The 17,852-nt window shown below is 38.7% G+C and overlaps 1 protein-coding gene across 2 annotated transcripts in view; it reads right to left on the bottom strand.

Annotated features, from left to right (window-relative positions):
- Positions 1-17,852, bottom strand: part of LOC129245178 (endoplasmic reticulum metallopeptidase 1) — a 33,928-nt gene continuing 16,076 nt past the window's right edge. For both annotated transcript variants that reach the window (XM_054883202.1, XM_054883201.1), the window contains exons 2-15: positions 12,466-12,952; positions 12,315-12,364; positions 9,083-9,207; positions 8,621-8,705; positions 8,390-8,510; positions 3,876-4,030; positions 3,393-3,776; positions 3,136-3,316; positions 2,890-3,074; positions 2,681-2,824; positions 2,493-2,592; positions 2,326-2,428; positions 1,976-2,258; positions 1-324 (exon numbers count right to left, since the gene is read on the bottom strand). In XM_054883202.1, the coding sequence (XP_054739177.1) occupies positions 157-324; positions 1,976-2,258; positions 2,326-2,428; positions 2,493-2,592; positions 2,681-2,824; positions 2,890-3,074; positions 3,136-3,316; positions 3,393-3,776; positions 3,876-4,030; positions 8,390-8,510; positions 8,621-8,705; positions 9,083-9,207; positions 12,315-12,364; positions 12,466-12,952 (2,571 nt within the window). In that variant the 3' untranslated portion in view covers positions 1-156. The remainder of the gene's footprint in view (positions 325-1,975; positions 2,259-2,325; positions 2,429-2,492; positions 2,593-2,680; positions 2,825-2,889; positions 3,075-3,135; positions 3,317-3,392; positions 3,777-3,875; positions 4,031-8,389; positions 8,511-8,620; positions 8,706-9,082; positions 9,208-12,314; positions 12,365-12,465; positions 12,953-17,852) is intronic.

Here is a 17,852-nt window from a genome sequence, read left to right as displayed (position 1 = left end):
ACCTATAATTTTGCATAGAGTGAGAAATAAATAAAAAATTATAGCAAAACTATTCGCAAAACAATCAACTATGTTATAAGTTTGCTTAAGTAGATTATGCATTCAAACATACACATACAAATATATTATACATATACGCATAAGTTCAATTTGGACTTAGAACAGTCGCGTCTCATAGTATGCTGGCCATGCTATTGCGTCTACATATTTGGGGAAACTGCTAAGGAACTTTTTGAAATCTTCCGTATGCGTGCTCTCATCATGATTCCAATGGCCCGCGATGCCAATTTCAAATATTGGTGAGCTCCAGTCCTCCGAGGGGTTCTGTGGGAGAGAAGAAAATAGGTTTTATTCTTAGTAATGGTATTGTATTTGGCGGCAGAATTAATTAGACTTAATATTTAATCACACTGAAACTTAGAAATTGGTTGATAATTATGTTAGCCTTCTATTAATTTTATTTGATGCGGAGCATATTGCTATGATTTTAGGTCATGCGATGTCTTAGCATATGATTCATTGATATGCACATTAGCAATTGTGATTATGTGATAAAAGCTCACATGATATTTTGTCATATGATTCGTTGGAGAGTGGAATCATATGATGAGATCATCGCATTTGCATATTTAGCATTTGTGATGATGTGATAAAAAAGCACATGCTATTTTGTTGTTGTTGTTGTAGCAGCATAAACATTCCCCATACTTATGTACATACGGTGAATGCTGCTGGAGTGACAGCCCTTGGCCGGATATAAATTCGGGTCGTTTCGGTAACGTAGAATTGACTGTCGTGGAAACGACATTATATTTTGTCATATGATTCGTTGGAGAGTGAGATCATATGATGATTTCACCGCATTTGTTATACAGTGGGAGTGTTGGGAGAAAAATAGAGAGTTTAGTAGTAGCAGTGTGGCTGGCAGTTGTACTAACACTATAATATATCGTATTTGAGCTGTCGGAGTATATATGTAGCAACAAAATATTGGACAAAAAATGCTTTATGATGCAAGGTTAAGACGTTGGGACGTATTATTGTTTTTTTATGTGGAGTTTGTTTCATGGCAGAAGTAAACTCGGGGGTTTGCTTTGGGCTGTTGAAGGGCAAGAGCTATGAAAACGAAAAAAATTCTATCAATTAGTGTTTCATGGTCGGTATTTTGAACCTATGCACTTTCGAATGGTAGTCACGCACCCACCCCATTCGGCTATGGCGGCCGCCGTATAACATCTTAGTGTGGAAAAATTCGTTTATATGCCTATAACCATATATGTGTTCCCCTTCTACGAGGAATTTTCTTCTCTAGGGTTTGCTACATTGAGGTTGTCTTTGGGCCAAATTTTATTAGAATAGACAATTTTTAAGTACATTCGACATTCCTCGACAGATTTCTAGGATTTATTGAGGCGGCTTGGAAAATTAGAAAAAGTGTAATAAAAGTTAAGCCCACATTGCGTTTCCCCTCACACTTTTTTTTCTTTCTCTAAGCTTCAAATAGGGAACTTCAAAATCGAAAAGGTCACAAAACTGTACTAAGAAGAATCTCTAATTGAAAAACACGCGTTATGGTGAAAAGTTCTTAACCGGGTTTCATCACAAGCAAGGATGATAGATACCAGGTTTGCTCGTTAGGTATGGTGAAAAAAAATTTTGAGCGGAACTTTGTATTCTACCTCAATCGTTTTGTATTTCACAACATTTAGCCTTAGCTTAGCAAAACACAAAACGAACGACGTCAGCATATCTGTCAAATTAGCTCAGAGCCGAATAACGGTTTGCTAGGTAATACACCTCTAAAAATCTTTTCACCATGCATCGCACGTAAAATTGATGGTTACTCTCTAAAACATTGAGCGAATATAGTCCACTCAATATGAAGTTGTGCACTAGAATTACTCTCTGCCACGGGCTCTCTGAGAGTGAGAAGTGTAAATATAAATCATTTTCTGTCTCAAATACTGTCACTCACCTCAAATTCCAATGTAAAATTCAATGGGCTACTATCCTTGCCGTATGAGAAATAAATGAAATACGGCGTATCCCAACCAAGTCGCAGTGGCGTATAATGGAATGACCAAGCGCTGACTTTGCGATCCTTTAAGGGGTTGATATATAAACCCATATGGTCTGGGCCACTCAACTCCAGCTTATAGCGAATTGACGTTTTACTCAATTGATCCTTGGAAATTAATTTCACTTGTGGCACTCTATCGAACTGGGGATCTGGTCCAGGTATCCAAATGCTTGAGGCGCTGAAGCGAGAAACATGATTGAAATTACTTATCACACACATGAAAGAGTTGGTTGTTTGCTACCTACCGCGCTTTATGCCAACGATGATTGTAAAGCGGCAGACCGCATAACATTTCCTCTTCGCAATCTTTGTCAAGGGTTTGAGCCAACGACATGTTGAGTAACTGATCTGTCAAGTAGAGGGAACAACTGTTACTAGATATTAGAAGTAGAAGAGGTGTCAAGTATTTTACTTTTGACGGAATAAATGCGACGATCTTGCGGTAAGATGAAGTAGCCAGTCTCTAGGCGGCGTACAGCGTTAGTTTCATCGTGGAAGACGCGACGAGTGTGCTAAAAGTGATATGGCGAAAAATTAGCTTGTAAATTTTATGATATTTTCTTAATGAACACAAAGATTCGCATTAGTATTTTTATTTACCAGCACAGAGAAGCGTTGAACGTTGGTTGCTGGACGATATGGGAAGCCAATCGGGGTAACCGCGAGTATCAGGAAGAGAGCAGTGAATACGAGCAGTGAACAAATTATTGTCTTGGATTTGCGGAACAGATTCAAGACTGGAATCTAGGAAATTGCAATTAAACAATCAAAGCCTTTGAGATGAAATCCGACTGAAGTTTGTAACTCACCATAAAACCACCAGTGAGTATACCCACACCAATTGTAAATCCGCAGATGATCAGATCAGGATTAACTCTGGCGCCAAACCGACCCGTCATTGGAATGAAGGTGACAAAGAAACCGTGGGCCTGGTATGCGTAGAATAGGAATGGCGGAATATTACAGATGATATGAGGAATAAGCCAAGGCAGTGCTGTGGTAAGAATTTCAAAGATTTGTTACATGAAAAGCATTAACTGCAGTGATTCACTTACATTTGTTGTGCAGTTTGGTGCTCAAGTTGACGATCAGCCCCAAAGTGTAGAATAGAACTGCAATCATGAGCATGAAAGCGGAACGTATGCCGGCAATAGTAGCGATCAGCGTAACGAAAGCCAAGAAGAGACAATGGCAGTGCAGTAGTATTTGAACGCGATAGCCAAGCGGGAAGCGATCCTTAAAAAGTCAAATAAATTTCAATAGATTACTAATTTCAATAGAATAGACTAATTTAATTTGCAAATGGCCTCACCTTCCCTTGCGATTTAAAGTATATCGCCGGTACAATGGCGAATCCGAAGAATAACGGGCAGAAATACAAGCCCATAATCAGCCACGAGTTGGTGAACCACGTCATTGGCATGTGCAGCAGATCCAGTAAAACGGCCATCAAGAAGCAGAGCGCTGCTGCAGCGCTTACGGCGAGCACTTGAATACCGAAGAGAGTAATGGCACGATTTACGACTTTAACAAACTTCGTGCCCGTGCTGTGCGCCATTTGCTTAAAGGAATACGTACAGGTGATGATGGCGACTAAGGAGACGAGCACATTCACTATAACACCTTCAGTTTCGCTGTAAAATACCAGTGAATGACCGAGCACATCGAAGAAGATTGTGTGACCTTCAGAGTAGAGCTAGAGTACGAAAGTAAAAGTAGGAGAGGTGGGAACAGTCATTAAAGAAGAGGAAAGTAAGTTGTAGGCAAATACATATTTTATTGGATAGCGGCTTACCGAGGGATCTTCCAATTCGGGTGCATTGGCGATTTCGCGTACCAGCGCGAGTACATTATCACCGGTATTTTGGAAGGTGCCACGCGGCACAATGTCTGGTACATCGAAACGTGTATGATAGACATATCCGTTGTACTGGTGCGCCATATCCAGTCCTAAAAGTAGGCGAGCGAATTAGAACAAAAATAAAAAAATAAAAACATGGAAAGTGCAAAAAGATTTAATGGTTAAAACCGAGAGGGTGAGTTAGTTGTAGAGTTACAATGCAAGATTGAACCTGAATTATGATTCTCTAAGACAAATTTCTACTGTAAACTCAAATTGCGCATATTAGTTATTTTTTTGTTGGTGTTGGTATTGCTTTTGGTATTGGTATTAGTATGGGTATTGGTATTGGTTTTGGCATTAATACTGGAATTGGTATTGGTATTATTATAGGTATTGGCATTGGTAATGGTACTGGTACTGCTATAGAGATTTGTATTGATTTTTGTATTGGTGTTTCTACTGACACTGGTATTGGTATTATTATTGGTATTGGTAATGATACTGGCACTAACATTGGTATTGACATTTGTATTGGTATTAGTATAGGTTTTTATTGGTTTTTGTATTGTGTTGGTGTTGTCACTGACACTGGTGTTGGTATTGGTATTGGCATTGGTATCGGTATTAGTATTGGTTTTTGTATTGGTATTGGTATTATTATAGGTATTGGCATTGGTACTGGTACTGGTAATGGTACTGGTATTGGTATTGGAATTGATATTTGTATATTTATTAGTGCTGGTAGTAGTATGGAGGTCAGTATTGGTATTGGTTTTGTTATTACTGGCACTAGTATTGGTATTAACATTTGTATTGGTATTAGTATTGGTTTTTATTGATTTTTGTATTGGTAATGTTACTGACACTGGTGTTGGTATTGGTATTGGCATTGGTATTGGATTTAGTATTGGTATTGGTATTATTATAGGTATTGGCATTGGTAGTGGTACTACGAATAGTACTGGTATTGGTATTGGTATTGACATTGTCATTAGTACTGGTACTGGTATGGTACGGGTATCAATACCAAATATTTGTAAAGTTATTATTATTGGTATTGCCATTAGTACTGGTATAGAGATTTGTATTGACTTTGGTATTGGTATTTCTACTGACACTGGTATTGGTATCTATTGTTATTGGTAATGATACTGGCACTAGCATAGGTATTGACATTTGTATTGGTATTGGTATTGGTTTTTGGTATTAGTATTGGTATTGGTATTATTATATTATTATTATGGGTATTGGCATTGGTAATAGTACTGGTTATTGGTACTGGTAATGGTATTGGTATTGGTATTGATATTTGTATATTTATTAGTACTGTTACTGGTATGCTGACCTCCATATTGGTATTGGTTTTGTTATTTGTACTGGTACTGGTATTATTATTGGTATTGGTAATGGTGCTAGCATTAGCATTACCAATTGTACTGATATTGGTATTGATACTTGTATTCGTATTAGAACTGGTATTCAGATTTTTATTTGTTTTTGCATTGGTATTGTTACTGATACTGGTACTGGTATTATTATTGGTATTGGCATTGGTAGTGGTACTGGTATTGGTATTTACATTTGTATTGGTATTATTATTGGTATTGGTTTTGGTTTTATATTTGGTATTGGTATTTGTATTGATACCGTTGTCCATATTGATCGATAACGCAGGTATACAATTTTTTCAAAAGTAAAATCCATAATTTGATGATGTGCTGCCAACTTTATTTTGACTCAAGCCGAGTTTTTGCTATATTAGTATAGAGCTTTTGAAAATGGCCTGAACACTTAAGAAAGCCTTCTTCTATGTCGACTGTCCTCCTGGGACTTATTTGAGCGTGGCAAACGTCCGTGTGTATTTTGTCAATGGAAAATTTTCTCATAAAAATTACCTGCCTTTTCGCGGTGGTGTACAACTTTAGAACACTTCATTTGTGGGAGAACATCAAGACGCACATCACAAATAAAAGGAAGAGCTCGGCCTAGCCACTAGCAAAGAGTGTAAGTGCTTATTTTATATGTACAGGGTTAGTGGTGAAAGTCGCGCTAGACACTTAAGGACATTATTATTTAGGTCTTTCGATTTATGGAATATCTCCACCGCTTTCAGCTGGCAGAAAGCCCATTTTGCCCAAGCTGTCCTAATGCAATCGAAAGCGCGGAACACGTGATTTTTCATTGTGATCGCTTCGACCGAGAACGTGCAATACTTGAAAGGGTTTTGGGACACTCAGCTAGTCCTAATGACATCGTACAGAACATGTGCTCATCCAGTGCTAAATGGGTGGCGGTTCGAGCGTTTGCTGGAAAAATTCATCGAATGGGAGCGCAAGACCCAGCAACAGCAGCTACAGTTGCAATTACAAAATGGAGATGAACTGTTTCCGGACAGAATGACGACAAACACAGACACTTGAGTCAATCACTCACAATAATATCAGACAGAAGACAAGACGATAGTTCGTAAATACAGCGCTATCGCAAATTTTCCGATGTTCGATTTCCTCCAGAACCACGTATGAAAACAGTGGAGGGAGTGGATACCGTCGCTGAAGTAAGGTTTCCATACGTCCACAAGAGAAGGATCTGGACACAGGTACCTGGTTGTGTCAATAGACATAAACGCGGCTCCACCTTGATGAAATGTTTACAGCGGTCCCAGGGTGGAAATCAGCCGAGGAGGAATGTATAGTGTTAGTGGGAGCATGCCCCACATACAAGTGGTGCGACGGGGCCTTTGATGATGTTTCTGACATTTTGATTTTAACCTCCTACCCAAAAAAAAAAAAAAACAACAAAAAAAAAAGATCTTTCAATTTTCGTGTTTGAAAATTATTTTAAAAAAATATTTCTTCTTTGCTGGCACGCCTAATGTTAGTTTAAGAGTCCTACCATTTTCCTTTTAGTTTCAATTAATAAAAATCAGCAATAAAATTCGAACGGAGCTCTGACAGTTAAAAATGGCTGCTTAATAAATATTTTGAATTCACGATTTTCCCCTAAGTATTCTCTACTTCTGGATGCACAACGCAGTGGTTTTGCCAAATTTAACCTATGGTTGCCTGGTTTGGTAGGGAGCTCTTCCGAAGGGCTATAATATCACTAAACTGGGGAGGGTACAAAGGACTGTATGCATTGGCATCACGGGAGCATGTAAAACTTACCCCAGTGCAGCCCTGAATGTCCTTTTGCACTTACTTCCCATCGACTTTTCCGTCATTTCCATCGCAGCTCAAAGTGCAACCAGGTTAAAGGAGATTGGCCTCTGGAACAACCTCTCAAGGGACATGATAGCATTTTCGGGCAGTTAACACCGTATTTATCCGAACTTGAACAGATCTCTCTATTCGCAAACTAGTGTTTGAAGGTGGTGCTAGAGCAGTCTTTCCAAATAGGCAGGATTGGATCGAGGAGAAAATCTGCATCGAAGCTTGCACCTCTGCCTTCACTGATGGTTCCAAGATAGAATCGGGAGTCGGAGCAGGGGTTTCTCTAAATCAGCCAATTTATCTATCTCCTTTAAACTGCCAAGCGCTGCTATTGTTTTTCAAGCAGAAGAAATCTTGCGATCTTGCAGGCATGCAAAATGCTTAAGGAAAGTGAGAGCGAGGGAGATATTAAGATTTTCTCCGATAGTCAAGCCACGATTAAGGCTCTGACGACGCCTTGGTGCAGAACGAAATTAGTAAACTCCTGTAAGGAGGAGATCAAATGACTCAGGCGTGCGGGTAACATTTTTCTAATACTAGTTCCAGGACATAGGAACATAGCGGGAAGTGAAATTGCTGATGAGCTTGCCAAGAAGGGGACTGAATTGGCTCTAAGAGATCTCCTACCCGGTCATCGGCATCCCCTTGACAGTTGTTAAATGGGAACTGCACAAATTATTTCTCAGGAAAGCACAGAAAAGATGGAGCTCCATTTCTTCATGTGCTATTTCGAAAACCCTTTGGCCTCAATACGATATACGAAGGACTCAGAAAGTTCTTTGGACTCCTCGCCATTCAATTTCCAAGCTCGTGGCTGTGTTTACCGGTCACTGGACGATGGGCACATACGCGAAAAAGCTAGGTTTACCATTTAACCTCCATTGCAGAAGCTGTGGGGGCCTTTCAGAGAAGGAGACTGTAGAGCATTTTCTCTGTTAATGTCCGGGTTTGGCAGCTAGACGACTAAATTTACTGGGCGCTCCTTTCTTCGACAGCTTGGGGCCGTGCTCCAACCTACATAAATCCAATCAATCTTCTCCATTATATCAACAGCTATGGCTGGCTGTAGATATCTACCTGTTGGAGGTCTGATAATGGTATCAAAACGACGCTTTAGTGCTACTTGAGGAGTGCCAAGTGCACTTTAACCATTTTACCTACCTTATCTACCTATCCCCTACTTCAAATGTATATATGTATGTGTCTATATGTTTCAAACTATTATTATTATTATCATAATTTTTTAGCACCTACCAGGCACACGACCGTGGTCACGGAATATCCTAAAATCAGTATCTGATGGTATAAACTGCCGCTGGAACATTTCTTCCGCCACCGTCGAGGCATATGGATGCATTACAGCACGACGATAATGCTGGGTAAATCAATAGAATGACTCTAATTAATATTGAATAAAATGACTTATGCATTCAAATCATAATGAGCGCACGCCAATTCTTCCATTTTTGTTCTACCACTATTTACCTTCATCAGCCAAGGGTGATTAGGGCCAGATTGAAAGAGAATTTCGCGTCCACCATTGCCTGCTGAATCCAAATTTATTAAAGCTCTGTTGATAGAAGATTTAAAAAGTAATTAATATTTTAATGAGTTGGTGAAAGTGAATAGAAAGAAGGTTGATGTGGTGTGGTGATTTGTTGGAGTAGGGCAAATTTAAGTGAGCGATTATGGAAGGTTTACATAGACAGTTGGGTGTGAGAGAAGAATGGGATAGAGAGTGAGAGGGAAAGGGGAAATGCGGTTACATTGAGAGGAAGTGCGGAATGCTGTGTGTAAGCTGGCGCTTGTGATAGGTGCGACTTTTGTTTGAATAGATATGTATGTATGTACATATATGCATGAATGTATGCTTGTATATGTATGTATGTATGTTTGGATATGTATGTGTGTACATTTGTATATGCATGTATGGCAGCGTGTACGTACTTGATGTATTTCGCCCATTTGTGCTGTGTAATGAAAGCGTGTGAAGCCTGAAGTGGATTCTCCTCGGCGCCATTAAAGAGGAAGACAACTGGATTGAGCAGTGGTTGACTCGATTTGGAGATGACCTATGTGAATGTAGTCGTTTAAATATTTTTGTTACGTACATATACAGCCAGGTCATATAAATAGCACACTTAGACTTTGGAAGTAAAGAGTTGAATATGTTTTTAAATAATTATCTTTTATTGGGGAAAAGAGCAACATAAAAAATAAAAAAAACTTATTTACTTCCACTTTCAAGTAATAGTTAAGTAATAATATTGTTTTACCAGATAAGTATTTTGTACCATAGGGAGGGCCATGTAAAATTTGCTTTTTGAATCGGTTAAAAAAAAAAAAATTTTTATTTTGAAGATTGAACATTGTCATTTATGAATGAAAAATAATATCGTTCAAATGACTGCCACGACTGGCTTTACAGTAGACCATTCGATCAACCCAATTTTTAAGCACATTTTCGATGGTTTGGACTCCAATTTCATGAATGGCAACTTCGATTTCGTGTTTGAAAGCATCAATCGTCTCTGGATGATTTGCATAGCATTTGTCCTTAACGGCTCCCCACAAAAAATAGTCCAACGGGCTTAAATCACAGCTCCGAGGCGGCCAATTGATATCCGAATTCAAAAACGGTAGCCAAAAGTTCGAATGTAACTTTGGCAGTGTGACAAGTTGCACCGTCCTGTTGAAACCAAATATCGTCCATGTCATCCTCTTCAATTTTTGGAAACCAAAGCTCGTTGAGCATGTCACGGTAAGGCTCGCCATTTACTGTAACCGCGGCTCCTCGCTCATTTTCGAAAAAAAAATGGCCCGATGATGCCGCCAGACCAAAAACCGCACCAAACAGTGACTCGTTGTGGATGCATTTGCTTCTCTACAGTAACGTGTGGATTTTCTGAGCCCCAAATCCGACAATTTTGCTTATTGACGTAGCCACCGATGTGAAAATCAGAAAAGAAGAAGAAGACTCACCACTCTGGAAATAGGTTTTCAATATTTCCCAATTTTGTTCAAGCGTATAGCGTCCCATTTGGTAAATTTCAAATCTATAAGTAAATTATGAACACATTTGACACCACATTTGTGTTACCATTCTCAAAAAAATAGATGGTTCAGAAAGCAAACGCTATATGACCCACCCTGTATATCCACCGTTTTTGATTACTTCTTCAAGCCGTCGTCGCTCCATGCTTTCTACAAGCTTGTGGCATCTTTCCTATGGAATCGAGTACCAAGCCTCCTCAACTGCGACCCACAAATCATCAAAATTTTTAAAATTTTTGTTAGCAATTTTGATCTTATCGTCATTCCACAAATTTTCTATTGGATTTAGATCAGTGCTCTCCCCCGGCCAATCCAGTACATTAATTTTTTGTCTTCTGAGCTATTGCTTCACTGTCTTTGCAGTATGCTTTGGATCATTGTCCTGCATAAATGCCCAATTTAATGGAAAAAACTCAAACACAAATGGCTCCATTCGATTCTGGAGTGTATCCAGATACTGAAATCTTACCATTTTACCAACCACGCGAACAATCGGCCCAACACCATGTCAGGAAAAAGCTTCCCAAACCATGATACTTCCGCCGCCGCGTTTAAACGTCTTTTTTGTGAACATAGGATTTAGCGCTTGATTTCTTGGACGACGTACAATAGTTTTCCCATCCTATTTACTTTGGTTTCGTCGGTCCAAAGCATGTTTTTCCAAAACTGAACAGATTTGTCTTTGTGGGATTTTGCAAAGGCAAGACGGTGTTTGGTATGTCTTTTTGAGAGGAGTCGTTTTTTTCTGCTTATGTGGCCAAACGGCTGGGCTTCGTTAAGTCGGCTTTCTACAAGCTTTCTGGACACCTGTATACCAGATTCGTGGTTTATTTGAAGCATTATTTGCCGTGCCGACTTAAAAGGATCTGCTTTGCTCTTGCGTATTATAGCTCTATCCAGATTAAGGCCACCCGGTGGTCTAGAATTTTCAAAAAATCGATTTTTTTCGATATTTCGAAAGTATAGTATCTTAAGAATATACTGTGCAATTTTCATTCGGAAATTCTCAATATTATAGCTGCTATAGCTCATTAACTGGGTAGAGAGCGGTGCGCGCGCTCCTGCACCTCAAACTTTAAATTCATTTATCTCGAAACGACTTTTTTCGGCACGGCGGGGATGAAAACAAAAAAACTATTAAACCGAATCACTTGAAATTTGGATATGTTGTTCACAACATGTATCGCTATCGTCAGAACTAGAATCATAATTTTATTTAAATAATTTTCTATATTATTTTTAAAACTAAAAAACTAGTGAACAAAACCCGATTTTACGAACTTTTTTCTCAAAAGTGCGCCATTTTGTCAATTTTTCATTTTTTCGATTTGTTCTAGTTCCGACCATAACTGCACTCTTTTTGATTAAGAAACTTCTTGAATTTTGTGTTTCAGATGAGTAGAAGTCCCGAAATCATCTACGCCGTCCGGGTTCGATTTTTCGAGAGGGTCATCTTCAGCGGCATTTTTAATATATTATAATAAATATTGTTTCAAATGTAAAAAAAAATTTTTTGTTTGCTCAATAAACTTACTAATAAGCCCGAAAAGTTGAAATATCGTTTTTTAAATTTTTAATGGCAAAAAAAAAAAATCGTGAAAATAGATGAAATTTTCGTGCTCTAGACCACCGGGTACCCTTAAGTTTCAGTTTTTCGCGGCTTTGGGTTTCTTTTCGTAACTAAATTAAGAGCATTATAAACCATTTTTCGAGAGGACATCGAGAGCTCTTTTTTCCGCCGTGCAATGTTTTCCTCGGCCCATTTTTAGTAATTACTTTAAAATTTTATTTAAGAAACAAAAAAATTATACTAAAAATCGCCGAAACAATATTAAAGTTTTACTCTCCGCCGCACAAGTTAAAATGTACTATTTTTGTGTCCACTTCAAAACATCAATAAGCATAAATGAAGTAGAACGCAAAAAATTTCATTGAAAAAAAAAACGGTAAATTCCTCGCATAAATGTAAGCTTAATAACGGTAATAAATGTAAACAAACAAATTTATTTGATCAAAGCAGATTTCGTACTAAAAACTTAACTTAACATACAAGGTTCACATTTGTGCTATTTATTTGTCCATGGCTGTATTTTTTTAAATTATAAAATAAATTCAATTGTCTTACGCGTGCAGTCTCCAACATAATGGCCACCATTGTGCCATCATCGCCAGCGCCTGATTGAAAAGCAAAAAAATTTTTTTTTTCAATTTTTACAATAATTTTAAACGAAAAATTTCGTACACTAAATTCTTTGCGCAAAATAATATTTTCCTACCTTTCCCATGCGGCACGGAATCGAAGTGACTGTTTACCAATAAATACGAGGTGCTGTTCGTATCTTTCGGGCCAATTTTAATTACAAAATTCTGTATGCCCTGATACATGTTGACCATGTCCCAGTGACAATAGCTACCGGAAGCCAATTGCACATCGCCTTCAATTTCAAGTAAAGGATTTGCACCGGCTTGAATATCTTTCAGTTTTTCCTGGAAATATTGGATAGCATTTTGCTCATTTGCTACGCTACCCACCACACGTGGTCCCAGCGCTATGAGTTTGATTAGATTTTGTTCTGCTCTCTCCGCTATGAAACGATCCGGATAACGAGCTTCGTCCGCAATATTAATCGGCTTGGGCAAGCGATGATAGGCGGGTATGGAAATGAAGAAATACAGAAGCACCCAAAAGGAGAGGAAAACAGGCGCCCAATACCACTTGATTTTGCCATGATCAACGAAGATACGCTGCCAACAGCTTCGTGTCTGTAAAGAATGTCGTTTGTATAGAGAATAAATTATAGTGAAGGATTTGAATGAAGCTAAAAAATTCTTTAAAATATGTTGTATATTTAAAGAATTTTTATTTTATATTTAATTAATTTTTATTTTATATTTAATTAATTAATTTTTTATTATGTTGTGCAGTGTAGCGTTACTAACCTTGATGCGACCTACCCTTTTCGTGCACTTGACTTACTCTACGCAGTCTGCATGGCATTGAGTTATAATCGATTTGTCATAAATTCTAGTGTTTATCTTATCTGGTGTTTATGTAGACTTTGGCTTGCGAATGGGCAATGTTAAAAATTTGTATACGATTTTTGTTGTAATATCATAACTACCATTCTGGGCCATGACAGACCTTCGAATGCATATCTGCGTTGAGAAAGCTTCGCACAAAAACAGCCACTAGTAGGGCGACTACATCAAGGTATAAGCCATAAATTGTATGAGAAGTTCGAAGTTACACATGTATCTTTGTGTGTGTGTGGCATATGGTACATAAACATGTGTTTGCTACATAATTGGCCTACTTTATTCTTTCAAATTGCAACTGTACCTGAACTACGCGTACCACTGATAAGATTTGAAAACATTTTGCTACTGTATCCTAATCTTTTTTTAAAGTTCAAGAGCCCATAAATATGTTTGAGATATAAATGCTTTTTCATTGTTAACATTTTCGGTATTAAGTGCTCAGTAAACTTGAGGAGGGGAAAGTGAGGTATTTAGTCTTTGTGTAGGTAGGTAGGTAGGATGGCTGTTGCAAAGAGACACAGTAGGTCTATTATGATACCACTGAGTCTTTGTGTTAAGTGCTCAGCAAACTTAAGGAGGGGAGAGTACGGTATTTAGAATGCCTAACATCTCTAGAGTATTATGTCGAAATTTTCGGTTTATCAAACGAAAATTTACAAAAAAAGTTGTTATATGGAGTCATAGTCTAGTGGAACTTACTAGAGAAGACGATGTGTGAAGAAGCTGGAGAGAGTTCAGAGGTCGGCACTCATTGGAATCAGAAACGAACGACTCCTACTCTGGCGCTCAACGCAATGTTAAATGTGGTACCCGTAGACATCGCAGGCAAAATTGCCGCTACACGTACCACAATCAGACTGAGGGGCTCGGGCTATAAGCTCAACCTCACTTATGGGCACTCAAGCATCCTTAGAAACTTCAAGTTCATCCCTTTGTCAACGGATTAGTGTCTACCCTCGTTTAGTCCAACCGGAACCTTCTCCACTCATATTCCGTCAAGGGAAGAGTGGACGGGGGGCTACACTTAGGGACAAGGCCTGGTGAACTTTTTCACGGATGGATAGAAGTTGGAAGGAAAGATTGGCGGAGGAGTCTTTTGCGAGGAGCTCCCCATCAGACTCAAATTCAGGTTACCGGACCACTGCAGTGTGTTCCAGGTAGAGGTAGCTGCAATCAAGGAGGCAACCAATTGGCTGCTCACATCCGTACTAACAGTCAAGAAAGTAAATATTTACTCCAATAGCCAAGCGGCGATAAGGGCCCACGGGTCAGTGACGGTGCATTCGAAACTGGTCAAGGAATGCTTGACCTCACTTGGTCACAGCGACATTGCGGGAAGCTGTGAGCTGGATGAGCTGGCCAGACAAGGGACATGTGAGGTGATTTCTCCGCGAAGGGAGAGATTTGGGATCCCTCTGACTACCTGCGGTCTGCTTTTGGAAAGATGGGCATCGCGCCAACTCAGCGAGCGTAGGGAAGTACACAAACTTGTAAGGTCACGAAATCCTTCTGGCCACGTGTGGACCGGGGACGCTCGGGCATGCGAGGAATGCATGCTGTGAGACTTGGAATCACCTCGAGTCCTTTTTGAGCTGAATGTATGGAGGATAAGGTAGAACATCTCAGCACTTTCTCCTTAGCTGCCCTGCTCTGGCGGGACTAAGATCCAGGCATCTTGGCACTTACTTCTTTGCTACACCTGCTGATATAGCTGGCGCTGACATTAAAAATCTGATGAATTTCATCAGCAGCACAAAGCTCATCGTTCGTAATTCACACGTTCCTAACCATCCCCGCACCACATAATCATAATGGTACCACAAAGGACGAATCCATTTTTTTCTTCGTCCAAGTGCGGTCATTCCTTGGGCAACCATACCACCCTAACCTAACCTATGAGTATTTGAGCGTCCGTTGCCCGGCTTTAACCATCCGTTCAGCACTTGAGCTTCTACCGATTTATGGATATAACCTTTTGAAAAGGACCCTCGAAGCGTTTTTTTACATAATTCCACAAGTATTTTTGAGAGATTTTTTTTGTTTTATTAAAAAATTAATAATCTTGCAATAATAAATTAGCTAATTTTTTTTAAAGAAAACTGGTGTTTTGGTGACTTGGAAACCGTTTGTTTTGATACTGGAAATTGAAGCTCGAGATCTCTATAGCATTTGGTTCCAACAAGACGGCAGACGGCGCTACTTGACAAAGAGCCCATAAGTCAATGGACTTACTGCGTCATCGTTTCGGTGAGCAATTTATCTCTCGTCCCGGACCAGTGGATTGGCCACCAAGTTCGTGTGATATCACACCTTTGGACTTTTATTTCTGTGGTTATGTAAAGTTTAAATACTTTGTGGATAAACCAGCTTCGATAGAAGCATTGAAAGCTAACGTTACTGAAGTTATTCACGAAATACCTAACGAAGTCTTCTAGCGAGTCATTCAAAATTGGTAATTACGGATGGCCATAACAGTTGCGGCCGACATCTGAAAGTGATTATCTTTAAAAAAATAAATGTCATGAATTGTTATATACAAAAATAATAACGATTGCCTAATCAATTTAAATTTTCCTTGTTTTATTTCTATTTAAAATCCGATGCATCTAAATTGATCACTCTTTATTAATAGCGCTACTTCTTGGTGTTATAAAAACTTTCCATATTTCTCAAAATGTAGTTCTTCTTACCACACTTTCTATTTATTGGCAGCTCTCGTCTCTTGACTTTGGAAGAAACTTTTTCAAAACAAGGGTGAGTAAGTAAGTGTCCTTCTTAGGACGCCGTCTTGACCCTCTAGCAATGCGGAAGCAGTCCTGGGGTGGAGGAAAAAATCCAAGAGAAGAGGAGGGATATTTTTAGTGGAATCACCTGGTGTGAAGGCATTTTGAACCCAACCTCACCGCCAAAAAAAAAAAAAAAAAAACTTTCGACCTGAGTGCTATTTTCAGCACAGAGTTTTTTTTACGGCAGAAATACACTCGGAGGTTCGCCATTGGCTGCAAACGGACGACCAGTAGCAGAAAAAATACTTTTTCTATCATTTAATGTTTCATGCCCGTACATTTTAATATGGGCAATTCCGAATGGCAGTCACACGTCGACCAGGGATCAGGGAGTTAAAATTTATGTATGGTAATGGATGCCTGTCGTAAGAGGCGACTAAAATCTACATTGCAGTCTGTTAGTTCTGAGCATTAACTCAACACTAATAGGCTGATCGAAACAGGTACAGGAGCTTGGTGTCGTCATTGTACTAAATTTTATTATACTTGGACTAAAATTTATATAGTTTATTTATTTATTTATTTATTAGAATTAATATATAATCGAGTATCGCAGGAGATGGAACAATGAGCTGCATAAGCTTTACGAATAAAGATCCAGCGGCTACGTTGGCTGGGTCATGTCATCCGAATGGATACAAATCTGAAAGTATTCGGTGCGATAACCACTGGTGGTAGCAGAGGAAGAAAAAGGCCTCCTCTGCGTTGGAAAGATCAGGCGGAGAAAGACTTGGCTTTACTCATTGTGTCTAACAGGCGCCGGTTAGCACGAGAAAGAAACGACTGGCTCACTTTGTTAAACTACATAAGCGATTTTTGCGATTTCGCTACATAAGCGATAAGCGGTTATCGCGTCCATCAAGAAGAAGAAGAAGAAGAAGGTTTTTTGAAGGGGAATTCAAACTACTTAGCTCATTAGTTCATGAATTGGAATTTGATGGGTGTAGTCAAACTAGTTCGAGAGTGACTAGAATTGTACCAGTTGGAAAATTACCAATGGGAGCCGAATACTAAGAAAAAATTTTCTTTCAGTTTTTACATTCATAGTGATTAATAATTTTTTGGATTTGTGTTTCAGATAAATAAAAGAGCCAAAATGGACAAGACCATCCTGGTCCAACTTTTCGAATTATTAAAATTAAAAAAAAATTAAGTTTGAAGTTGAATAAAATGCAAAAAAACCCAATGCATGAAACCCAAAACTTCAACCAAAATATTGCTTAAGCTGCCCAAAAAGTCGTCTAGGGCTTCTACTAAATCCCTTTCAGTACTCGACCATTTTCCAATTCCTGTGTTTTTCTACGATCTCTGGTCTGTTGTTGATTTTGGACGCCAAGGCTTATACGACCACTTTTATGTTTAGCAACCCATCTTTCCAACATAACAAAAAAAAGTTTGGGCTGGTACCAACTCTCTCTCCTATCGAACCGCACAACTTATTGAACAGTCTAGTATTTTAACTCGTAACAGAGTATTTTTCAAACTTTCGTTTAATAATTTTTATTCATTTTTTCAACCCATTTTTTCGCATGAACTGGCATATCACATTAAATAATTTTCCAAAATAAAGCGAAAAGTTGAGCTATTCTTGGAACAGGAGGTGTGTAATAATAGCATTCGTGCTAATATTTAAATAAAAATAATAATTCCATGTATTTGATTTATCATTTCCATGTGCTGCCATGATTCAACGATTGCCATGTATGCGATATCAGTTACAAATTTAGGTTAGTCGCTTGATAAAATTTGTCAGCGGAATTTATAAAAAATGGTACACATATTTATTTGCACACATAACTTGCATGACAATTAAAGCTCCTAGCGTGCAACTGCAAATT

The sequence above is a fragment of the Anastrepha obliqua genome, chromosome 4 (genome assembly GCF_027943255.1).
Source record: "Anastrepha obliqua isolate idAnaObli1 chromosome 4, idAnaObli1_1.0, whole genome shotgun sequence".
Classification (NCBI taxonomy): domain Eukaryota; kingdom Metazoa; phylum Arthropoda; class Insecta; order Diptera; family Tephritidae; genus Anastrepha; species Anastrepha obliqua.
The sequence above is the reverse complement of the archived record's forward strand: the minus strand, read 5'-3'. Positions and strand labels throughout refer to the sequence as shown.